The sequence below is a fragment of the Typopeltis vanoorti genome, chromosome 7 (assembly GCF_054136105.1).
Source record: "Typopeltis vanoorti isolate ZY-2024b chromosome 7, IOZ_Tvanoo_1.0, whole genome shotgun sequence".
Lineage (NCBI taxonomy): Eukaryota > Metazoa > Arthropoda > Arachnida > Uropygi > Thelyphonidae > Typopeltis > Typopeltis vanoorti.
In genome coordinates this window covers 85700747-85727520 of record NC_143555.1, presented here as the reverse complement: position 1 = coordinate 85727520, position 26774 = coordinate 85700747, and the positions used below count along the sequence as shown (strand labels likewise).

General features: G+C 35.8%; 1 protein-coding gene across 2 annotated transcripts in view; it reads left to right on the top strand.

Moving 5' to 3' along the window:
* MICU3 (Mitochondrial calcium uptake 3) overlaps positions 1-26774 on the top strand; it is a 224561-nt gene that overhangs the window by 47901 nt on the left and 149886 nt on the right. For both annotated transcript variants that reach the window (XM_090395373.1, XM_090395372.1), the window contains exons 4-5: positions 8510-8557; positions 18866-18948. In XM_090395373.1, the coding sequence (XP_090251499.1) occupies positions 8510-8557; positions 18866-18948 (131 nt within the window). The remainder of the gene's footprint in view (positions 1-8509; positions 8558-18865; positions 18949-26774) is intronic.

Sequence of the window (26774 nt, the reverse complement as noted above, 5' to 3'; positions counted from 1 at the left end):
CATCCTATAGAACAAGTAAACCTATAGAACAGGTAAAACATTTTCAGCTATTTAGGCACACTTTTTAGTGAAGATGGCAAATTAAATTTGGAAATAGACAGCAGACTTTATAGTATTCAAAGAGGTGACAAATATAATTAAAATTCCTACACAATGCAACAAAAAAACCAAGGTTTGATTTTAAATCAAGTTAGGTCATCTTTTATTAAAAATGTACCCACTTCAGACCTCGGACAGAGTGAACGTGGACCACAGAACGCAACAGCAAATAGCGTTGTCTCCAACTAACACGCATTAACGGTTATATAGATCTGTTATTTGGTTTTTTTAACTGACTTTTTGATGTTCATAATACCAACAAATGAACTTGTTTTTTCATAATTTCTTATAGTTTGTGCTTTAAACTGTTAGTTCTCTTTACAAGTTTCATTAGTCTTACGACTAACAAAACTTGTCAGGTTATTTTTAGTACTAGTTTAGTTTTTTAAAAACAGTTCTCTAATAAACATGTGGTCACAAAACTGGAATATTTCTATTGAGACAGCAGACTTATCAAAGCTGATATGGTAGGAAATCAATTGGATATATTTATATGGAATAAATATATCCAATTGGATATATTTATATGGAATAAGAGCGAGATTAGTTAAAACACTAAACTAGTTGTATACAAGACAGTGTTCAAACCAATTTTAATTTATGGATCTGAGAGCCAGGTTAGAAATAAAACTCTTGATCAAAGACTGGAGACCACAGATATGAGAGTCCTGAGAAAGATTATGTGACTGAACAGATGACATCAATGGCAGTATCATATTAAAAATGAGGATATTAGGAAGAGTCTCCATAGCTCAGTCAGTATAGATGAAGCCCTTTCGCTGGAAAAACCTGGGTTTGATTCCCGTCAGTGATGTGAGGAACCATTATCTGGTCTCTTTCGACTAAAGGTGAGTTAGCTGGTCATATTTGGAGGTAGAGGTTTTCTCCACCCGGAAACTCGGGTTTTTCGTTCCCCAGAACAGGCAAACCGACCTATGAACACATGCATCTACAGACGTAGATACACCGGGGAGGCATAGGGCTAACCACTTTATTCTCGAGATACCATTGTGGTTAAATGAATAGAAATCCTTGATACCGCAAGGTAAAAGAGGAGGGAAGGAATAAGAAAAAAAAATAAGGATATCAGGAAAGAACTTGATATTGTTAGCATCCAGGAATGTGTTAGCAGAGCTAATCTCAGGTGGCATGGTTACTTAAACAGAATGAGAGAGGAAAGATTAGCAAATTTTTCCTGCCATCTTTGCCAGGATGGCAGGAAAAAGATCCAGAGCAAGACCAAGATGTTGGTGGATTGATACAGTAAAAGGTGCTTTAGAAGACAGAAATACAAGATCTGATAATATTGGAATGTTGAACATTCCAATATTATTGGAATATTAGAAAACAGACTAATCTGGAGGAAAATTGTTGATAAGGCGTTTGTAATGATATAACTTTTCATGTAATACTATCATAAGATTCTGTACCCCTTCCCCAAGGATATATGTCAGGAATTTGATGATAATATGTACACATACATTCTCCCCCCCCCCAAAAAAATCAAGAAGGCCTCAAATGTTGGTCAAGTAAATATGGAAATTTTTTTATTACATAGTATTCTGATGTTTTTTGTTGATTTTTTTTTTTTTTTGGTGGGGGGAATATATGTGTATATATTATCATCAAATTCCTGATAGATATCCTTTTGGTGATGTGCACCACTATCACCTACAGACATCCAAACCTGCCATAGGATAATGAACTCCTTTCTCCTCACACAACTCTGCTAGCATACTATTCGTAATCTTTATTCTTCTCAACTCATCATTATCATACCTGGGCAACACACTGACTACCTTACCTGCTGCACTGTTATCTTTCCTTCTCTTTAATAGGCCCATGACATCCCTCTTTACATTCTTCTTGTTACCAGTCAAATTATTCATGCCAATTATCACTACCAACTCTTTTGCTCACATACTCCTCTTATCCAATGCTTCAATCACCCTGCTCATTCTACCTCCCAGAAAACAGACCTTGTGCACCCTTTTCACTCACCACACTTCTTATCATAGAATCCCTGTACATTGCCACTCTCAAATCATTCATTCCATTCTTTTTCACATTCCCACTCAAATATGTAATCCTCTTCAGTTCATTCCTATTACATTTAATCTCTTAACTCATCTTTACCAACTCTGCTTTCATCTCAATTACTTTCTCAGTGCTATTTATGTAAATCACATTTTCACTGCCTTGCACATCTGCTGTCTTAACACTCAGCACCACCTACACCCACTCTCTTACTGCTCATCATCACTAACTCACCACCATCTGTGCATGCTGTCTTCCACCCTCTGTCCAAAAGGAAACTGAACTTTTCAAAAATAGAAGAAACTAGTGGCACCACCTGTTATCTTTTTGTTGTCGAAAGCGGCAACCTTCATTAGTTTTGTGTCAACTGTTTATGACATTTGTTTCATTAGAAGCCGAGTTATAGTGCCAAGAGTGACAGTATGTTTTGACGAACTGTCGGAAAATGAGTTTCAAACAGAGAGCTGTGATTGACTTTTGTGTTAAACTTGGTAAATGTTTTACCAAAGTGCATCGAATGCTTCAAAAAGCATATGATGATGAATGCTTATCCCATACTCAAGTTTACGAGTGGTTTAAGTGATTTCAAAGTGGTCGTGAGACACTTGAGGATGACGAAAGGCCTGGCCATCCAAAAACTGGACTGAGTGAAGTTAACATCCAAAAAGTGTGTGATTTCATCAAAGAAAACCCAAAATTGTCCATTGAAATTGATTGAAGATGAATTGGGGATTCCAAAATCAACTGTGCAAACATTTTTACTGAGAGTTTGGGCCTTCGTAAATTGAATTCGCGATTTGTTCCCCACAAGTTGACCTATGAGCAAAGAAGTATTGAATTGAACACTGCAAGGACCTCATTAAAACCGCTCGTAAGGACTCAAACTTCCTTGAAATGATTGTTACTGGTGACAAAATGTGGTCTCATGAAATGTTTGAGTATGAGCCCCAAAACAAAGCGCCAGAGTGCTGAGTGGAGACCACCAGAAGAGGGTCATCCGAAAAAAAGTCGCTTGGAGAAGTCAAAAGTAAAGACAATGCTGATTTGTTTCTATGATTCCAAGGGCATTATCCACAAGGAATTTGTTCCGCCTGGCCAAAAGTCAATGGTGAGTTTTATCTTGAAGTTTTGAAGTGATTGATAGTGAGAATTCATCGCATACGACATGACTTTTGCACGTGATAAGTCATGGCGTGCAAAAGTCATAAATCATGACTTTTGCACGATAATGCACTATATCATCGTTTGAACATTGTGAGACAGTTTTTGAGCAAAAACCAAGTTTGTGTGTTGGATCACTCGCTGTATTCACCTGATTTAGCACCCTGTGACTTCTCTTTCTTCCCCCGACTTCATTTGCTGATAAAAGGAAAGCGATAGGACACCATTGATAACGTTCAAGTGACAGTAACCACGACCCTCAACAGTATCCCAAAAATCGATATAAAAAACTCATTTAACGAATTAATTGACTGTGCCAAACACTGTATCGAAGCTGAGGGAGGGTGTATTGATTAAAATAAATGATTTGAATAATTATAATTGGCCTGTGTTTTATTTTCTATCAAAAGTTCGGTTTCTTTTTGGACAGAAGGTGAACTGTTATTGTTCAAGCCAGTCGTGCTGTCAACTCCTATAACTAAATCCACAATCTTTTGCCTACTACTGCTCACATTCAATGATATCTCATAATCCATATTCTATACTCCTTACACATTCTATACTCCTTACACATCTAAACTCTCATCTTTTTTGCTAATCCTCTCCAGTCTCTCTCTCCAGGCATACATACTGCATTCATGGCATCTCACCATTTTCGAAAAATCCATGTCATTTGCATTCGCCTTTTGCATATCCTACATTTCACGGACATTTTACTCACACTCAAAGCTGCAGGAAAGAAACACAAAGACATTTTATAAATACAGAACTTTAACTATGCCTACCAATCACAGCTATCATACAACCTATCATACAGCCTGTTAAAAAAACTATATAATTTCATTATGTTGATATACTGTTTAAATGAAGATGATGAATTAAATATGAAAAGAGTAATAGAATTAGTTAAGCTGGTATGCAAGAGGCCATCAGATAAATTTGTATGGAATAGGAGAGAGACATCCCAAACCTGGTGCAACTGTGATATTCCTTACTTTGGCCAGACAGAGGTCTATCGAGCTATCTATTGAGGAGCACAAGAGAGACGTCACTTACAAGAGAATGCGAGCCAGTGCTTTGTCTAGTCATGTTCTTTTCTCAGCCAATTCAAATGAAGAAAACCCTAGCCATTTAGTCCTATGGGACAAGTCTAGTAACATTTTCCGTTGCCATGATGAACTGGAAAGGAAGATAATAGAATCAAAGGAAATCATTTTGAACCCCCCCCCCCCTACATCTCAACAACAACCTGAGCTACACCCTTTCAGACTGTCACTGTGCTGCAGTCAAATACTGGTGTTCACGAGATGCTATACACATGCATGCGCCCAACAATGAAGCCAACAAGCGAACAGTTTTAAAAGAGCAGACTTCAACGTTTCATCATTGAAATATATGTATACTAACTTTCCGTGTTGTTTACAGTTATTTCCTCTATGTTGTTTACAGGTTATTTCTTTTTAATGTGCACCTGACAAAGGTTGATACAAGCTGAAACTAGTTGTGTGGTACTAATAAACTTTGTTTTCATTTCTCTTGGTTTTAGTCATTCTATCTTTTTATAAAAATATATAACAATCGAGTAAATCAATCTGCATACACACACACACACACACACACACACACACACACACACACACACACACACATATATATATATATATATATATATATATATAATAATATATTGTATTCAAGCAATAATAATCAGGGAAAAGAAATAGCGGCTATGATATTGAATACTAAATATGTGGATAATCTTTTTAACTGGCAGGCAATATCAAGTAGATGATGTGGGCTGATATCACAATGGGGAAATGGACAATGAGACTTATTTGTGCTTTATAGTCCCACAGAAGGTTCTACTAAGGAAGAAATGGAGGAATTTTTTCCAAGTATTAGAGAAGGGCAGCTGATACAACAAAAAAAGAAAAATTGGTCCCTTGTTGGAGATCTTAACAGCAGAGTAGGAAATTATTATTACCAGACATATTGGAATGTTTGGGGAAAATTTGGAGAAAAGAGCAAAGCTAATAATAATTATAAGTACCTGCTAGGTTTCTACTCAGGACCTGGACTAGTTATGATTAACACCATGTTCCAACATAAAAATATGCACAAATTAACATGGAGAGAAGATGCAAGGAATAAGAAAAGTCTCATTGACTTTTATTCACTTCAATTGTACTGAAGGTGTGCAAATTAATATCAAAATGGGTAGTTGAGGCACATATAGGTATCCTCTGTTTCCCATTTTCACATTGTTTCAGTTTCCAGTTACAGTTACCTTTTAAGATTAATATATGATCTAGATATTACTGAAGCTGATTTCCCAGCTGTTAGTCCATTTGTGGTGTTGGCTTTGTCTTTCATCCAACCTTATATTTGCCAGCTGTTGGTTGACCCCACTTTCAAACATAAAGAAAATTTTTATCATACTGCGCCACTCTATGTTTGAAATTACACAATTATTGTGAAGGAATTAAGCATCAAATAGCACAACAGCAACGTGAACTTACTACAGGCCGAAATTTTCTTACTTATATGTAGGGTTTCCCGCAAGATTCGTATTTTAATGAGCGGTGCAATGAAACTGAAATTAGGCAAGCACAAGAATCAAGTTAAACAAGATAATTTAATTCTCTCACAAAATTATTCTTACATAAGAAATAAGAACTCTATTAAGATCAATACAATTAGAAAATAATTTATGCATTCAATAAAGTATTAAGATTCTACTCAGCTGACTGCATCATTTACTGCTAGAACTTACATATAAGGCTTTCACAATTCTCATCCATTAGGATTTCAACTTAGTTTCACCTTAAACAACATCAATATTCAGCAAAAACACTTAAAAATTAATTCTTTTTAGTCTCATAGAATAATCATAAACTTCAATTTTATCAAACACTTAGCTTACATCATCAATATCTATCAGAGGATTAAAATAGTTCTTAAAAGGTTCAGTCTTGAATTTGCATATACATTATGATATAACACATTCAGACATGAACTAATTCTTCAATGAAGTTTCTCACATTGGTTTCACAAGGAAATGTTTTATAATATCACTCATTCAAGCTTGACTAGCTGGTTCCAGCAACACGAAATTTGACCAAGTTCTCCAGACACTATCATACGTTAGTTATAGAATAGATCTTCTTACCGGCATGATCATCATAGCTTGCACATTATGGAAAACTATTACAACACTTGTAGGCACTCGATAATCTTCCACTATAGGCAACACAAAACTTATAGTATCCCTGAGTTCAATAACTTATTTGTTAAAACTGGAAAATGGGTTTTCTTGTTCGTAATAACTTATCTTACAATAAATCTCGATCATATTATTATCTTTTCACTTGGGTAAATTCTTTTACAAGGTGACAGGAAACTATAAATAAATATGAGTTTGAAGTAAGATTCATTAAAATCGGAACAAGTTTCCAAATCTTTTTTACGTCGTACGATCCCAGGTTAGATCACATCTCACGACCTTCCTACACTCTCCATTTTCTTTTTGGTTCTTTCTTCCTCTATTTCATAAATCCTCTCTCTTTTTCCCGCCCAAACTTATTTTTTTCCGCTCTTTCAGTTTACAATGAAATTCCCACGTGATCATTGTACAGTTCCCAATACTAAGGCACGCGCTATCTCAAAATAACTTAGTTTTCTGACAGCAGCCAATCAAATCACATTAGCAGAGTCCCTTAGAAATACTTTCACTTTCAGTAACAACAAATAAAATGCATATATTACAGTTTGTATAGGATACATTTTCAAGTTAATATAAAGAATATATATAAGATAAATAACTAAAAAAAAATTACAATTATTATTTCAATGAACAAAAAACAGTAAGTGTTTAAATTACAATTTACTTAGGTGCAAACTTAGCTCAGGAAATGCAATTCATGTTAAATCATGAATGAAGTATTAATAATCATAAAATTCTTCATTCACAATTTAACAGTGGTATTAATTTACTTTGTGGAATTTACCCCGTCCCCTCCAATGCAAGGTTTGTAATTTTTGTAACAAATGTTATTTGTAAATTTATTTTTCATAAAATTCCTTTGTTTTAAAAAATGTATTTTTATTTAATTTTGGAATTTCAGTTTTTTTATATATTTGGTCTGAATTAATAGTTATTTTGATGTTCAGTTATTTCATGAATGAGTTTTGGAAGTCAGTAGTAGCTGATTAATTCGTTAATAGTTCAGTGAGTTTATCCTCCGTTTCCCATTTTCACATTGTTTCAATTTCAAGTTACAGTTACCTTTCTTAGATTAAAATAAATTTAGTTTAATCCTTTATCTAAGTGTGTGCAAACAAAGTTTGTGCCTGAAAGTATCTTCAGGACTGGGGTAAAGTGGTACAACACCAGGCGACTCCTTGCAAAGGTGGAGTAAGCTACCAACACTCCTATCTCATTATCTCCCATAATGCAAAACACATCTCCTTGCAGATATGTATAATGTTATGCATTAAGGGAAGGGCCCCTACCCAGACTAGTTTCGACCTTTATTGAGGTCTCTTCAGTGGGAGCCAGGCCCAAGTGGAGATACCAAGGCAGAAGCTTTAGCAAGGTCATCTCCTCCGGTGTTGTACCACTTTACCCCAGTCCTGAAGATACTTTCAGGCGCAAACTTTGTTTGCACACACTTTGGATAAAGGATTAAACTAAATTTATTATGGTCTGACCAAGTGAAAAATAAACTTTCAACATCTTTCTCTAAATCCAGAGTAATTTAATAAAAAGGTGGCACACTGTTTGGCAGCTCCTATAGGAGGAGATGACCTTGCTAATGCTTCTGCCTTGGTATCTCCACTTGGGCGGCCCGGCTCCCACTGAAGAGACCTCAATAAAGGTCGAAACTAGTCTGGGTAGTGGCCCTTCCCTTAATGCATAACATTATGCATATCTGCAAGGAGATGTGTTTTGCATTATGGGAGATAATGAGATAGGAGTGTTGGTAGCTTACTCCACCTTTGCAAGGAGTCGCCCGGTGTTGTACCACTTTACCCCAGTCCTGAAGATACTTTCAGGCGCAAACTTTGTTTGCACACACTTGGATAAAGGATTAAACTAAATTTATTATAGTCTGACCAAGTGAAAAATAAACTTTCAATTTCTTAGATTAACATATGATCTAGATTTAATGCATTTAATAATATACTATATTCTCATATTCTTTCTTTGTAGGAATTATTTCATATACAGAATATTTATTCCTGTTGTCAGTTCTTACAAGTAGGTATTTTAGTTTTATCATTTATGTATTCTTACTATACAGAATTCTGTTAATAAAAATCATTTTTGATTTTTATTAACATTAAGTTCTGCTGCTGCCATTCACCAAAGAGATGATTATCATGTATATTTTGTTTAGTGTTTTTAACTGTGTTTTGTTTTAAAATTAATAATTGATCTTTCTATTTATCTTATAGAAATTGTACAGTTTGTACAATTTCTATGTGATCAGTCTTCCTAAAAAAAAAAAATACATTTTTTGCCAAGTATTGATGAATTAATGTTTGTAATTTTATAGTGGAAATATTTCTTTTGCTTTGCACTAAATTTTGAGTGGATTTATACTAAGAAACTTCATTTGTGAAAAAAAAATGTTTCAAGGTAAAACAAGTGAAGTTTTTTAATGCAGGAATTAAATTAATTTACTAGTAGAAGAACTAAAAAAAAAATGTGTGATTTTGCAGGGTAAACACATAACATATAAATGCAATGTTAACAATTGTAAACTAAAAACACTACCAAGTGAACTTGTAGGAACTGTCACAGTATATATAATGGAATCACATTGAAGATGGAGGTGTTATCAGTCAACTGCTATCTATCATTGTTTGCAGATGGTTTGCTGAAAAATTGAAATTTAGTGTCTAAAAGGATCTAGTGAGATATTTCCAACTGTCACACAGGATCATCCTGGGTTCTTAGTAAGGATGCCAATGGAAAATATGACCATAGTTGATTCTTTTATCCAGTCAATATGGTTTGTGTGTTTGGGAAAGCAATCAGCTAGACAAGTTGTCTTTTCTGTTATGACAACATCTCCAAGATGTTCTTTTTTTTTTTTCTTATCTCAAAACGTCCCAAAGTCTGATCTGTATATGAAAGGCCATGAGTAGAGAATTGTGTAAACCCCAGGATATTTGTGGAAGGGATTGTCTTTAGGAGAGCAGGGAAGATATTGTATAGTAAGAATAGGTTTAAAAGCCATCCTTGTATCATGAGATTTAAGGAAATTAGCAATTTTATTTGAAGGTTTTCTGATGTAAAGAATGGAAACAGTTTTGTAGTGTATATTTTGCTGTGGAGCAGGATTGTAGAAAAGCAATTTTGGATCAGTTTTTTTTTTTCAGATCTTCTTCCCAACTTACCCATTGAGAGTATGAGTTCTTCACTTTCTTTTTTCAAAGTCAGTTTTATTTTTTGCGAATCAGTTAATTGAGATAAGAAAGTTGTTTAATTCAGCAATGCTATGTTTGCAGATGTAAAGATATCGATGTACAGTAAAACCCCCGAAGTTACACGGTAGGTGGGACCAACAAAAAGTGCGTAAATCGAATTTCGTAACTCGGTATAATTTTGCATGTAATTTATACATACAAACATACAATTGGGACCAAAGGTTTACAAAAACACCTATATTTTTTAAGAAATATAATCATAATTGTAGTTTTTCATACATAAAAAAAAAAAGAAAGTTATTTCGATGTTGATGGTTTCAGAAAATCTAATAGATTCGTCTGACGGCATAATGTCTTTTTCTTGTCACGCAAAATTTCTTAATAGCAAGCTAATGATTTTTTTTATTCCTTGCCTTGCGGCTGCAATTTCGTTCCTCGTTAGAATCTATATCCCCCAAAATCTGTAAACCCTTCTTTTATGATTGTTCTTACTGTGGATTCCTGTAGATCGAACTTCTTTGCTAGCTCACAAATTTTCATTCTGCCTTCAAAATCCTTAATAATGTTGAGTTTTGTTTCCAAAGTCAATGTTTTTCTTTTCTTGCTAGTTGTAGAAGAATCGGACTTGCTTCTTTTGAATGACATTATTATTTTTTATGTGATAAATTTTTTATCAAGAACATAACATTAAACAATCACAAGGTTTGTAGACTATAAAAATCATGTATGAAAGGAGACCGTGCAAAACACGTCAGTGCTTGTTCACAGCATGTGTGACACTGGCGAATGTGGCCAGCGCCTGAAAGATACGACTAGTGGTGAGGCGTGAAGTGGGACGGGAATACGTACATATAAGAAACCGCATAACTCTGGATTCATGTAAGTCGGGGGTATGACTGTATTTCCATCAGACTAAAGCTTTTTGCCTTGGTTGATGCTAAAACTCTTTTTCAGAAGAGTCTTCAAAGATGATGATGCAAAGATAGCAGACCAGAACAGTCAGGAATGTTACTAATATCTGCCACTTACAGAATGATTTGAATAGCCTAGAAATGTGGGCAAATGATAATGATTGTCTGTTCATGTTAGTAAGTGTAAAGTTATGCACTTTGGCATGATGAGATTTCCAGTGGCATGTGATATTGGTGGGATTATGCTACAAGAAATTGCTTGGGGCTAGGGATCTTGAAGTTATGGTGGATATGAAACTCAAGTTCAAAGGTCGCATTGCAAAAATTGCAAATACAACTCGGAGGATAACTGCAATGTTGAAATGAACATTGATATGCAAGGACAAAGAAGTCATTTTGTCTCTTTACAAGGCTTGATGTGACCACATCCAGACTACTGTGTGCAGATTTGGTCTCCTGGGTTCATAGTGGATAAAAATGCTGTGGAAAAGGTGCAAAGTACAATTACAAAGATTATATCAGGATTATGGAATGCAGATTATGAGGACAGCAGACCCTGGTAAATAGAATAAAGAGAGGTGATGTGATAGAGGTAAAAATGCGGTTAAAGAAGCGAGCCCAGCAGGTGGAGAGGATGTTGCGAGTGGGAACACTGAATGTTGGAAGCATGACTGGAAGGGGAAGAGAGGTGGCAGACATGATGAGGAAGAGGAAGTTGGACATTTTATGTGTGCAGGAGACAAGGTGGAAAGGGGGAAAGGCAAAGGAACTGGGAGATGGATATAAATTGTTCTACTCTGGAGCGAATAACGAGGGAAGAAATGGTGTAGGAATTGTGGTGTGTGGCAGAATGAAGGGTGAAGTACTGGACGTGGGTAGAAGGAACGACAGGATCATGCGAATGAAATTGGGTCTTGGAGAAGAGCGGGTGGTCGTATTATGTGTATATGCCCCGCAAGTTGGCTGTACAGCAGAGGAAAAAGATGAGTTCTGGAACGTGTTAGATGAAGAAATGAGGGAATTGGAAGAAAATGAGATGATGATTGTCGGAGGAGACTTGAACGGGCACATAGGAAGACAGAATAGAGACTGTGAAAGGGTGCATGGTGGCCACGGAGTGGGAATGATGAACCAGGAAGGAGAGAGGGTTGTGGACTTTGCAGTAGCATTTGATCTGGCAATTGTGAACTCGTTTTTCTTCAAGAGGAAAGAACATTTGATAACATTTAGAAGTGGTAACAACAGCTCACAAATTGACTACATTTTGACTAGAAGAAAACATCTTAAGGTTGTGACAAATTGTAAGGTAATTCCAACAGATCAAGTAGCACAACAACACCGACTGCTGTGCGCAGACTTTAAAATAAGATCGAAGATAAGAACTTCTGGTTGCCATGGGATGAAGACAATTAAGTGGTTTCGCTTAAAAGAAGAGAGTGTGAGGAATCGTTTTAGGGAGAGAGTGTTAGAGAGGATTTCGGATGGACTGGAAAGTGTACAAGATTGGTGGAAACATAATTCAAAAGTAATCCTGAGCTGTGCAATCGAGGTGCTTGGTGAGACATCTGGAAAGATTAGAGAGCAGAAGGAGGGTTGGTGGTGGAATAATGATGTACAAGTGGCAGTGACAGCTAAGAGGAAGGCAAAGCAGAAGTGGGATGAGTCAAGAGTGGAAGAGGACAGAGAGGTGTACAAAGAGAGAAAGCAAGAAGCCAAGAGAGTTGTGGCACAGGCGAAGGCCATGGCATATCAAGATCGGTATGATCAATTAGAAACAAAGGAAGAACAGAGAAAAATTTACCAACTAGCGAAATGTAGAAATAAAGCAGCTAAGGACATCTTACATGTGAGGCAGATCAAAGATGCTGAAGGAAGAGTATTATGGAGGGATGTGGACATAAGAAACAGATGGAAAATATACTTTGAGGGACTTCTGAATGAGGAAAATGCAAGGACTCACAGAGGAGATGGGCAGCCTTCTGAGGGGATGGTGCAGAACATCAGTAGAATGGAAGTGATGGAGGCCATGAAGAGGATGAGGAATGGAAAAGCGGTGGGCCCCGACAGAATTCCAGTGGAGGCATGGAAGGCACTGGGGGAAGAGGGAATTGACCTGCTGTGGGACCTGTTCATGAAAGTTTGCCAACAGGAAAATATACCCGAGGAATGGAGGGAGAGTATTCTTGTTCCCATCTACAAGGGTAAAGGGGATGCACAAGACTGTAAAAATTACAGAGGAATAAAGTTGATGTCCCACACAATGAAGATCCTAGAAAGGGTTCTTGATGGTAGATTGAGGGAGGAGGTGGAGATTGCAAAGGAACAATTTGGCTTCATGCCTGGTAGATCAACAACAGATGCTATCTTTGGGTTACGACAGATGATGGAAAAATATCGAGAGAAACAAAGGGAGCTGCATCTGGTATTTATTGATCTGGAGAAAGCATACGATAGAGTGCCAAGGCAAGAAGTCTGGAGGTGTCTGAGGGAGAAGAAGGTGCCGGAGAAATATGTCAGGTTGGTGCAGGAAATGTACAGAAATGTGAAGACAAGTGTTCGGACCTGTTTGGGACAGACAGAAAGTTTTCAAGTAACAGTTGGCTTGCATCAAGGGTCAGCATTAAGTCCGTTTCTGTTTAATATTGTGATGGAGGTGGTAACAGAGGAGGTGAGAGAAGATGCACCTTGGACAATGTTGTATGCAGATGACATCTTGCTGTGTGTAGATTCAAGAGAAGAAGCGGAAACTAAACTGGAAAGATGGAGAAAAGTACTGGAAGAGAGAGGTATGAGACTGAGCAGAAGTAAGACAGAGTATATGTGTTGCGCAGTGGGCGGTGGCCAGGAGACAGACCTGGAGCTGGAAGGAAATGTCATCAGGAAGGTGAGAGACTTTAGATACTTAGGTTCGACAGTGGAAGAAGATGGAGGAGGTGAGAAGGAAGTGGGATGCAGGATACAAGCAGGTTGGAGGAACTGGAGGGAGATGGCTGGAGTGTTATGCGATAAGAGGGTGCCAATCAATCTGAAAGGCAAAATTTATAGGACAGTAGTGAGGCCAGCTGTGACATATGCTATAGAAACTGTGGCCCTGAGGAAAAATAACATTAGCAGGATGGAAGTAGCAGAGATGAGAATGCTTAGGTGGATGTGCGGTGTGACCAGAAAGGATCATCTGAGAAATGACTATGTCAGGGGAACAGTGAAAGTTACGAACTTAGGAGTGAAAATACAGGAGGCAAGGTTGAGATGGTTTGGTCATGTGATGAGGAGGGAGGACGAATATGTGGGAAGAAGGGTCATGCAGATGGATGTGCAAGGAAGGCGGAAGCGTGGGCGGCCAAAGAAGAGATGGAGGGAGCTGGTAGAAGAGGACTTGAAGATGAAGAACTTGGATGTGGTGACAGCCCAAGACAGGAAGGTGTGGAGGAGACTCATAACAAACAGTGACCCCACTTAAGTGGGAGAAGCTGCAGAAGAAGAAGATGTGATAGAGGTATATAAACTTCTGAATGGGTGTTATAGGATATTGTCTGATGAATGTTTGCATTATATGGAAGGTGGGGGAGAGGACAAGAGGGCATCCATGACAGCTAAGTTTATGTGTGGTTAAGAACAGGGCAAGAGAGCTGGATTTTTCTATCACAGAGCAGCAAGTGGATGAAACAGTTTGCCTGTTGAAGTAATGAGTGCATCCAGTGTGAATGAGTTGAAGAGAAGGCATGATAGTTGGTGTGTATATGTGTTTATGTTTATGTATATGTCTATTCTTGTGTAGAGATATCCGTACTTATGGTTTTGTAGTTCTTTCTCCTCTGACATCATCAAAACATTTTAGTGCTTGTTTTACACTAAGTGCATGATTTCCTATGGTTCTTTCATTTGTTTGATCTTGGTCTAAAACAAAATGCTATTTTCCTTGCATAGACTTCTGTGGAGAAAGGATATATAAAAAATGTTTTACTGGTATTCTTCCATATGAAAGAGCATGATGGGATAGAATAGTTTATTGACTGCTCAACTAGTTTTGTGAAAATTCTTGTGCTTCATCACCATTAGGAAAAATATATATATAAAAAAAACCTGGTTATAACAGGGGTGCTTAAGGGTCAAAGCTGTATAACTGAGAGGAGACCTCCACATAGCCTTTAAAGGAATGCGGAGAACCGACCAGGGCTTCTGACCTAATGTCCAATCCTCACCTTCTCGTGGTGCACCCTGTTGGGTATCTACTTTGATACTGAACGAACGAGGATGGGCTGGCAATTTGGGATTTAGCCGACCAAATTGTATTCTTATTGGTTAAACCAAAATAAAAAATAAAAAATGATGGTACAACATGACAAAATTTTATGCCGGCTGGGGCGTCGCCCAGTTAAACAAGGCCCCCGTTGTTTTCGCCAGGGAACCAGGGCGAAAAGTCAGCTACTGGAACAAATCTGAAAACAAACCCCAACTCAACATCACCAGAGTTAAAGATCGGTACTATCAACGTAAGAAGCCTGAATGGCAAAGAAATGGAGCTAGCTGAGGAATTAGATAAGTACCAGATCGACATAATAGGGGTGACTGAAACAAAAAAGACCAAAATTGGTGAGATCTTTCTGAGCAATAAATACAAAATGTTATATTCAGGCAATAACAATCAAGGAAAAGAAGGAGTAGCCATAGTATTCAACACAAAATACGAGGCTAATCTTCTTGAATGGCAGTCAGTCTCAAGTAGAGTAATGTGGGCAAATATGAGAATGGGGAACTGGACAATGAGACTTATTTGTGCCTATGGTCCCACAGAAGGTTCTACTAAGGTAGAAGTGGAGGAATTTTTTGAGGCTTTAGAAAAAGCAACTGACACAATGAAAAAGGAAAAGTTGGTCCTTGTTGGGGATCTAAATAGTAGAGTAGGAAATGATTGTGAGACATACAAAAATATTTTGGGAAAATTTGGAGAAAAGAGCAAAGCTAATAATAATGGCAAATATCTGTTGGATTTCTGCTCAGGACTATGTTATTGTTGATAGTGATGTTTTCTCCCTGGTGCAGGACACCAGAGTGTACAGAGGATTTGAAATTGGAAGTGATCACTATTTAGTCTTGAGCAGGATAAAATTGAATTTCATATTGAAAAGAATAACATGTAAGAAAGTTTTAAAGCGAATAAAAGTTGAGCAGCTCTCAGATGTAAACTGTAGACTAAAATACAGAAATATTATTGAAAAGAAAATGAAAGAGTTTGAGAACAGGAATCAAACCTTGGAGATTCAGTGGCAAACTCTGAAGGAAACATTGATTGATTCTGCCAGAGAGGCATGTGGTGAGGTTGTGTGCAAAGATAAAAAAATCAGAACTCCCTGGTGGACACAGGAAGTTAAAGAGGCAGTGAAGGAAAAGAAGAAAGCATATCAAAAGTTCCTGGCAAATAAGTCAGCTTTTACTCTTACAGAATACAGAGACAAATGTAAGAAAGCTAAACAGTGTGTAAAACTAGCTAAACAAAAGTCATGGGAGGACTTTGGCAAGAATATAGAAAATAAATATCAAGAAGGTGGCAAAATATTCTGGAGGTTGTTGAAGAAGCTTAGGAATGGAGGAAAGAGTGCTGTAAAAGGAATTAGAGATGATAAAGGTGAAATGAAAACAGGAGAAAAAGATATCCTTAAAGTATGGAGTAATTACTTTGAAAAACTGCTAAATGAAACAAGCAGTGATGACAGCACAGTGATAAAAAACACTGACCAGGCATGCAGTTAGGAATACATATCCATACTTGAAGTAGAAAAAGCCATCAAAGGCTTGAAATGTGGAAAGGCAGCAGGAGTAGATGATATTCGACCAGAAATGCTGAAGTATGGTGGTATAAGAGTCTTACAGTGGCTGCACTACATAGTTCAGAAAGCCTGGACAGAGGGACGAATTCCCGATGATTGGAGTAGAGCTCTCATAGTACCCATATATAAAAAGGGAAATAAAACTGAATGTGAGAATTACAGAGGTATTTCCCTACTGAGTGTTCCTGGCAAGATCTATGCAAGTATACTTGAGAAACGGTTGAGAAGAATTGTGGAAGAAAAGCTTGGTGAAGAACAAGCTGGATTCAGGCCAAATAGAGGCTGTCAGGATCAGATCTTCACTTTACGACAAATAGTCGAGAAAGCATGGGAATATAACAAAGATCTGTATTTAAGTTTTGTCGATTTGGAAAAGGCATATGACAAGGTGCCAAGAGAGAAGCTATTCAATACGCTGCAGTTATATGGTGTCAATGGGGCATTATATCAAGCAATACTTAGTCTTTATTTGAGTTGTGAGTCAGCAGTTAGAATTGAAGGAAGTACAGGAAGATGGTTTAATGTTAAATCTGGTGTGAGACAAGGATGTACATTATCCCCTCTGTTATTCATTATCTATATGGATCACATTATGAAGGAAAGTGGTATTAAACATGATATCAGAATTGGAGATGTTAATGTCAGCTCTTTGCTTTATGCGGATGATGTTATACTTCTAAATAAATCCGCTACAAGTCTGCAAGATTCTCTGACTAAATTGAATAGCTGTTGTAATAGATATGGTATGAAGGTCAGCAATAAAAAGACAAAGACAATGAAAATAGGCAGAATCATTGAAAATGTCAACTGTGTTGTGAATGGAGAACCTGTGGAACAAGTAAAACATTTCAGCTACTTAGGCACAATTTTTACTGAAGATGGTAAACTAAATATAGAAATAGACAACAGAATCAGCAAAGCTGGTATCGTGGGAAGTCATTTGAATAAATTCATATGGAATAAGAAAGAAATTAGTCGGAACACTAAATTAGCTGTATACAAGACTGTGTTCAAACCAATTTTAACTTATGGATCTGAGAGCTCGGTCAGAAGTAAAACACTTGACCAAAGACTAGAGACCGCAGATATGAGAGTCCTGAGAAAGATTAGAGGCGTGAACAGATGGCATCAATGGCAATATCATATTAAAAATGAGGATATTAGGAAAGAACTTGACATTGTCAGCATCCAGGAATGTTTTAGCAGAGCTAATCGCAGATGGTATGGTCACTTAAATAGAATGGGAGAGGAAAGATTAGCAAAACAAGTGTTCTCTGCCAGTTTGGCAGGAAAACGACCCAGAGGAAGACCAAGAAATAGGTGGATTGATACGGTACAAAGTGCCTTAGACGATAGAAATATAAGATCTGATAATGTTGGAGTCTTGACAAGTAACAGACTGATTTGGAGGAAAATTGTAGATAGGAAGTTAGTAATGATGTAATTTTTTCATGTAGTACTGTCATATCCTGTACACCCCTTGAGGGTACATGGCAGGAATTTGATGATGATGATGATTATAACAGGTAATATACAGTACATAATGAATTATTTGAAAACCAGAATAGCACTGGAAAGTCATATTTTCTATAAAATTGTGTATTGGTTCGTGGTCCGTTGTAAACCACTTAACTTTGTGCCTGTCATGTTGAATTAAAGAAGACTAGACTTTATGTATTGTGGGAATGAGAAGAAGAGGAAGACCACAAATGAGTTGGATGGACAACATAAAAGAACTTATCAACTTGAACTTACAGTTACTGAAAGAAAGGATTAGAGGCCAAGTAGGATGGAGAGCCTTTATTCACAAGCTCACCAAGAGTCGAAAATGACTGGATGGCACATAACAACAAAAGACTATATATAAAAGCATCCCTTGTGTTTTGTTGCACAATTGAGGATGTTTGATCATTTCAGCCAATTCCTTGAATGTGCTTGAGTAATCTGTATGCAGCATTTTGGTTTTTGCCATAATAATACTTGATGTTTGGTTTCAATTGTATGTGCTGTCAGTCCTGATAATTAGACCGCCAGAAATGGTGTCCTTCTACACCAGAAGACCAAAACTAGAGCTGAGTTGCATTTCATTTATATATATATATATATATATATATATATATATATCCAAAATTAAGTAATGTATTTTGACAAACCACTCTGAAATAACATGTTGCTATAATAATAAGGTTTAATATTAGAGTATGTTGTCCCTACCAGGACATGCATTAATGAATTGAATATTATTAGTTATTATTAGTTTATTATATTATTTTACTTAATATTATTAGTTTATTTTCAGTTAGTCAGAATGAATGAAAACATTTTTTTCCTCTGATATGTTTGTGAACTGAATTCATTTGTTTGGTTAGAATTTATGTGCATTTATATTTTCAGAACCACAGTCAGGGTTTCGAATAGCATTTAATATGTTTGATACAGATGGTAATCAACGAGTAGATAAGAAAGAATTTTTAGTGGTAAGTTTCATCAGCTTTTAATGAAAAGGTAAGATCCATGTGATTATTCTTCACCCTCTGATGAAATTGAAGAAATGTTTGCTATCAAAAATTCGAAATACCAGTTTGGAAATGTTTATGCATTTTTACTTAGAACTAGTCCTTTTTTTGTTGGTATGTGCTATACAGTGTATTAGCACTTCTTTTTCCCATCAGGGCAACATTGACACAATATGTTAATATAAACTGATTCCTGTTTCATCTGACTTATTTAGCAGTAAAAACGAATTAACATGCTGCTATTAATTTGTTTTTAATAGAAATGCATAGAAGAAAGGTTAAAAATTAAAATATTGTTTGAAAATGCCAAGTCTAAGAGAATTCAAGAAATTCATCTGAGAAATTATAGAAAGAAAGAAAGACAGTTTTAGACAGAATTTTACCTTGGGTATAATATATGTTAAAGATGCCAAGCTATTTTAAACCTGGTTTTACTCCATTTCCCAAGTAAGCAAACAGACAAATAAGTCAAGTTTGCGCCTCCATGTATTGCAAGTCTAGGTGACCCATAAAGTAGTACAAGTCTAGGCAACTCGTGGTAAAGGTGAAATAAGCTCTAATCATTATTCTTAATATTTACCCTTAATGCAAAGCCCATCTCCTTGAGGAGATATATGATGCTATGCATTAAGAAGTACAATAATGGAGGAACCTCCTATAAGTATGGATTTAAATGTTACACTAGTACTGGTATCTAAAAATGAAATAATGAATGTAATAGAGAAGACAAATAGAAATGCTTAAGATAGCTAAAGCAATTGCTGCTGATAATTCATAATGTGCATAATGTGAAAAAATACCCAGACAGTTGAAAGAAGTAATGATAACCATAATTTCCAAAAAAAAAAAAAAATCACTAAATGTGAAATTTGCAGGAAAATTAGTCTACTGTCTCAACCTGCAAAAAATGTTTTGCAGAATTTTGATAAATGGAATTGTAAGTGAAATAGAAAAGTTATTAAGGCATGAGCAAGAGCAGGTAGAAGTACTGTACATCACATTTTTACTCTTAAGGAATAATAGGATAGCATTCAGAACTTACATATACCTAAATTTTATAGATTTTACCAATTGCTTTCATCAATATCATCAATAAGAGAGACATGTAGAAGATGTGGAAGCTATGGAATTCCTGATCATTTGTGTGTGAATAATAAGCAAAAACTGTATGTAGTAGCATAGTAAACGACATCAGAATGGTTTGAAATTGCAGCTGGTATGAGACACAGTTGCATAATGATGTCTGATACTTCTGTGGATTAGCAAATTGTCATTTAACTTCTGGTATGGAGACTGCTTGTTGAGAATTAATGACTTAATGAGAATTCGATTTTGTTAAAGTAACCCAAAAATCATTGGACTTACGTCATCATCAGGGGTACAAGACGTATAAAAAAAACTAGAAAAAAATAATTAATTACCCATAATAGATTTTTAAGAAACATTAGCACTCTAGTACATATAAACAAAGTGACAAAAAAACTGGTGGATTAACTTATGTGCAAGTGTTCGAACAAAGCTAGTTGTTGCTTTGTGTTCTGTAGTATAAAATGTGTCATATCCCAGATTCGTGATTATTAGTTTTTTCCCTTTTTTTTTTTTTTTTTTTTTTTTTTTTTTTTGATAAATGCAGACCAAAGTTGATGTAAGATTACACTTTTGTTTTTGTTACACTGTGTGGGAGTACATAGCATTTCTGAGGCCTCTTTAATGTTTCTTATAAAACAATTATGATCAGTATACGTTATTTCTGTTTTTTTGCCAAAATACTTAGTGGCCTGTATTTGTTGTGTGAAAGGCTAATCCCAATCTGTGCTTCCTTTTCTTCTCAACATCCTTAATTTGATCAGACATGCAGGTCTCTCTCTCTGCCCCAGACGTTCTGTCTGACCTACATAGCAAATGCCACAAGAGCAATGAATTTTATATATTCCTGGTTTATTTATGGGAGGTATGAAAGTTTTGGTGGGTGTAAGAACCTAGAAATCTTATACACTGGGAAAGCCACATTAACATTGTAATTATGAAGCAATGCAGCAACTTTGTCCTTAACATTTTTGATGTAAGGTAATGTAATTGCATTTTTGAATTTTTGTTTAGAAGGAACTGTCAGAGACATATCTGAAATTTTGTCAATCATCTGTTCCTACCGATTGAAGGAGAGAGAGAGAGTATGCCTGATGTAATGTTCTTCATTCCTTTTTTTTCTGACATACTGGAGATATTGAAGCCACTGTTCTTTAATGTTTTATCATGCCTGTTTTTTGTCATGGGTGGTGTGAATCAGCATATAAGAATCTTCCAGTTTTATTTGGTTTTGTGTATACTGAAAAGATCAACCTTTTTTTAATACAAGTTTATTTATACAAGTCCTGTACCCTTGATGACGTGAGTCTGATGACTTACGAAACTTGTCATTTTTTAGTTTAATAAAATATAATTCTTAATTCAGATGAAGGGTTGCATGATGTCTGGATTTCTTATTAACATAGTTATTGATTGGATTATGAATAAGATTACAAGTATAAATTTAAGAAATAAAATTTAGTGATGAAGATAGAATCGTGCATCACGGCTGGAAGATTTAAATTATGAAGATGACAGTTTTCATTATCATATCATTATCAAAACCTTGATATACAAGCAATGTAAAAGACAACTGAAAAAGTTGGAGTTAAAGAAACATGAATAACAAAGTGCTTAAATAGATCTTGGGTTGAAATTGGTGATTTTTATCTGTTATTGTGTTTTTTTTCCCTTAGAAAATTAGTCTTTTATAGTATATTAGTGTAGATTTTTGATTTTAGAGTATTTAGTGAGAACATATTTTTATTTAGATATTGCAATATTAAATATAGTTTAAAATGGCACAAGAAACGTAATGCTAAGAACAGCGAAGTTGGAAATGAGAAGGCTTTCCCTGCTGTGAAGGTTATTGAAGATATTGAGGAGCATATTGAAAATATTTAATCTCGAAAATTGCAGAGTTAAAACAAATTATTAGATAAATGATGCAGGAATTACAGAAAGTTGAGCAGCATTTAAATGAACATAGGGAGGATAAGAAAATTAAGCTGCAAAATAAGAAACATCCACGCGATTAGCCTAGTGGCTTTGCGCTTCGCAACCATATGCCTGGGGAAGGAGTGTCCTAGGTTTGATTCCCATTGATGACATGAGGAACTTAAGGATCTTCCCCAGCCATAGCCAAGTTAGCCAGTCTTGGGCATGGACAGCAGAGTTTTTACCGCCAGTTTATGTGGGGTTTTTCATCCTGCAAACCGGCCCCACGAACACACATGGATTACAGTCATGAATGCTACCTTACGAGGATGTAGCAAGGAGTGATGAATCGGCAGCATTAATTTCGCCGTGAACCCCTCATTAGGGACTCTACCCATCCTAAAGGGATGGATAAGATCAATCAATCAAAATAAGAAACAACAAAACACGGAATCAGGTAAGTTAGAAAGTAACGAAAGTCAGATAGGTAACATTGAGTGCAAAAAGGATATTATTGGGCATGATGATTCTATCATAAAACATGCTATTGGTGAACAGGTTATAACTTCAAGTTTTCCCAGAGCAAAAATTAAAAATATAGTACATGCAATTGGAAAACATAAAAGAAAAGTAAACGAGATCATAATTGTAGTAGGTAATTACTAATGACTTAACTAGCAATAAGTTCAACATGAGAGAGGATATGGAAAGGTCGTTGAAAGAAGTGGGAGTGAAGAGCAAGAAAATGAAAATCATAAGTATATTTCCTAGATATGATATAAATGAGTTAAGAAGGGCTATGATTGCCAATGATTTGATGCATACATAGGCTGTGTAGAAGGAATAGATGCAAGTTTTTGGATGTGTGGAGTGAGTTTAAGGGAAGATTAGATTTGTATAAGAGGGACGGCCTACACTTGAAGTGTTTGGTATCAGGAATTTTGAAAAATTAATTCGTATGAGACCTAATACAAAGAGTCAGGGAAACTAAATTATGATGGGAATGGGCATTATTATGGAAATGATTATGAGGAGAGGACAAATTCAATTTTCTGTTTGTCCAGTTCAGGCCATCAAGCATGTGCAAAGATGCCTGTATAAATAAGACACTAGATAAGAACAGAGATCTGCAAGGTTGTCCAACAGTGTCACATGGACTACAGACAAGAGTATACAAAAAAACATGTAGATAGCTTATTATGCATGTTCATGAATGCTAGGAGTATCAGAAACAAAGGGATAGAGTTTGTTGCTTTGGTCAATATCTTGGGACCTCAGATTGTAGGAATTAGTGACACCTGGCTATCAGAAGCAGATTATACTAACTGGTATTGAGTGTAAAGGGTACACTATTTTTAGGAAGGATAGACATGATAGGAGAGGAAGGGGATGTGCTACTAATGATATTGGATGAATTGAACCCAGTTAGTGTTGAGACCTATGAGTGTAATACTAGTAACAGTTTATTCATCTGGCAGTGAGTTTAAAGCCGTCTGGTGTGAGGTGGAGGTTAACAAGATCAAATACATAGTGGGGGTGTTGTTATAGACCTAGTGGATTGGTTGCTATTGACAAAGAAATTCATCACCAAATAAATATGATGGGTGTGAAAAGAGTAATCATAATGGGGACTTTAATCATCCAAACATTGATTGGTAGTAGTAAAATCTCATGAGAAGAATGAAACTGAATTTATTGAGCTGTTATCTATAATAGATTTTTAGTAAACATTACCATCTAGTACATATAAACAAAGTAGCAAAAAATTGTTCGATTGCTACATGCCTCTCTGGTTGAATCATCAATATTTTCTTCAGGGTATATCCAATGAATCTCCAACTTTGGCTTTTGTTTACAAATTCTTTCATTTTTTTTCTTGAATAATATATTTGTGTATTTAAGTCTACAGTTCATCTGTGAAAGCTGCTCAACTTTGATTTACTTTAAAACTTTCTTACACAATTTTCTTTTCAATATGATATTCATATTGAAAAGTTGAGCAGCTTTCACAAGTGTTATCCCCCAAAACTGAACAGTGATCACCTCTGATTTCAAATCCTCTGTATTCTGTTGTGTCCTGAACCAGACCCTTGAAGGTATTGGTATCAACAATAACATTGTCAATGGGACTTTTCTTTGTAGCATCTTCATGCAAATTTGTGCACATTTTTATGCTGGAACATGGCAGTAGTAATAACTAGTCCATGTCCCAAACTAAAATCTAGCAGGTTCTTACCATTATTATTAGCTTTGATCTTTTCTTAAAATTTTCCTGAAACATTTTTATATTTGTATTAATTATTTCCTACTCTGCTTTTTTAGATATCTATCAAGGACCATTTTTTTTTCCAACTGCCTTCTCTCATGCCTCAAAAATTTCTCTACTTCTTCCTAAGTAGAACCTTCTTGTGGGACTATAAGCACAAATAAGTCTCATTGTCTAGTTCTCTATTCTGATATTTGACCCTATCACTCTACTTGATATTGCCTACTATTGAAGAAAATTATCATATTTATCATTGAATGCCATAGTTATTCCTTTTCCCTGAACTTAACTTACATTATGGTATATAGTGAATTATGAAATTACAGTGAAATATACTTCTGGTGCTCTACCAGAAGTCGGCTGACATGTAAAGGTTGGTTAATTGAGGCTCGTTGAAGGTCTGGTAAACAGTAGATTACTCTGTAAATATTGTTCAAGTAAATATTAATTTCTGAACAGTACAACTTTTTTGTTTCACAAAAACATTTATAAATCAAATGAAAATATAATTTATTTTAGAAATGATGGACTTTACAACCATGTTATAAATAACTATTTTAATTTCCTGACGTTTCGACCTTCATATTAAGGTCATCAACTGGAGTATATACAAATATACAAGGACAAGCTGAGTTACATTTCACACGTTATGCTAAAGAAACAATGATTTGATCAACGGTTATTCTCCTAGCATGATCTCTAGTGAAAAAAAAAAAAAAAAATACAGATAAAATTAAAAATTAATTAATTATTTAGAAACTACATCAAAGCTAAATTCTATTTAAGATAACATAAGAGAAACATTCTTTCATATAGATAGTTGTTTTCTTACAGTAACAATGATGTCCTATTTTTAACATGACAATTGTTAAATTAGATTTAAAATTCTGGATTATCTGTAGTCCCGTTTATAGCTAACTCTTAGGGAGAAAGGTTCTGTGGGTAGAATATGTGCCTTCCATATGCTTGGGATTTTTAGACCATCATTATTGTCAGATTGGGGTGGTTGATAAGAATCTCACTGGCTTCCTTAAATTTGTGTTCATGTTTTTGGTGTGATGTAAACAACTGGTGCTTTTCCAATCAATTCTATGTAAAGTTGTTCAGGGCATGTATATCATGCCCTGAACACTTCAAAGGCCAGTTTCACCATAGTTATTATATTTAATGCGTTGTTTATGTTCCTCTTGTCTGATAGGAATTGTGCATCCTGTTTCCCCTATATATGGTAGATTACAGGTGCAATAAATACGGTATACTCCAGGGTGGGCCAGCGGAAGGAGTGGGTTTTTGGATGAGTTGATTAAGCTTTTTAATTTTGCAGGAAGTTTAAAGGTGGCTTTGAGGTTGTATTTCTGTAGTATTCTGTTTATTTAATCTGATGTCCTCCCTTTATAATGTAAGGAATGGTTATAGTTTTATTGTAGTCTTTGTTTTTTATTGAGGTCTTGTAGAGAATTTTGTTAATAGTGTTTTGGCTGTAACCATTTTTTAGAAAAATATTGCTAATAACTTTAAATTCGTCTTTCAGCACTTGTTCATTTCAGATCTTTAAAGCCCTGTTTTTTAGAGTATTAATGACACCTAGTTTTTGTGTTGGGTAGTGGTGGTGGTGGTGGTGGTAGGAGTTTATGTGTATATATATTGGCCAGTATGTGTTGGTTTCCAATAAACAGTGAAGGAAAGACTGCCAGAAAGAAGACATGTGACAAGTGTATCTAGAAACGGAAGTGTATTCTGTTTGTCAATGTCAATTGTGAACTGTATGCGTTTGTGTTGTTTGTTTAAGTGGCTAGTGTTTGGCAGTCGTGGGGTTAGATCGTGAAAACATCATCAATGTATCTAAGCCAGATTTTGGGTTTTAATGGAGAGGAATCTAGAGCATTTTGCTCAAAATGTTCCATATAAAAGTTAGAGCAAAATGCTCTAACTTTTAATGGCGAGTGTATTGCTGTGCCTTCTTTTTGTAGGTAGAAAGCGTTTTGCCATACAAAATAACCGGAATGTAATACATGTGCAAAGAGCGCCATGTGATATCTTTTACAGAACAAATTCTGGAGGGAATTTGTTCTGTAAAAGAAGGATTGTGTCATTGATTGGGACATTCATAAAGATTGCAGAGATGTCAAAACTGCAAAACTGACTAATAAATCATCTTTTTCTAATGTAATGTCTTTGATTATGTTTATGAAGTGTTCTATGTTTCTGATATAGGAGGGGGAATGACCTGCCAACTCCTTGAGTGTTGCCGATAATTTCTTGGCTAGGTGATAATTCGGGCTGTCTGTACCTTCGATTATCAGCCGGAGTGGTGTGTTTCGTTGTGTATCTTTGGTAGACCGTAAATTCTTGGGGAACGAGCGTTGTGCGGAAGTAATTTTTTGACTGTATATTCAGGCCATGTAGTAATTGATTTAAGTAGTTTCTCTGTTTTCTTTTTTATTCTATTGGTTGGGTTGTAGTTAACAAGTTGATATGTACTATTGTTCGAGATAGCATATTCATTTTTTCTAAATAT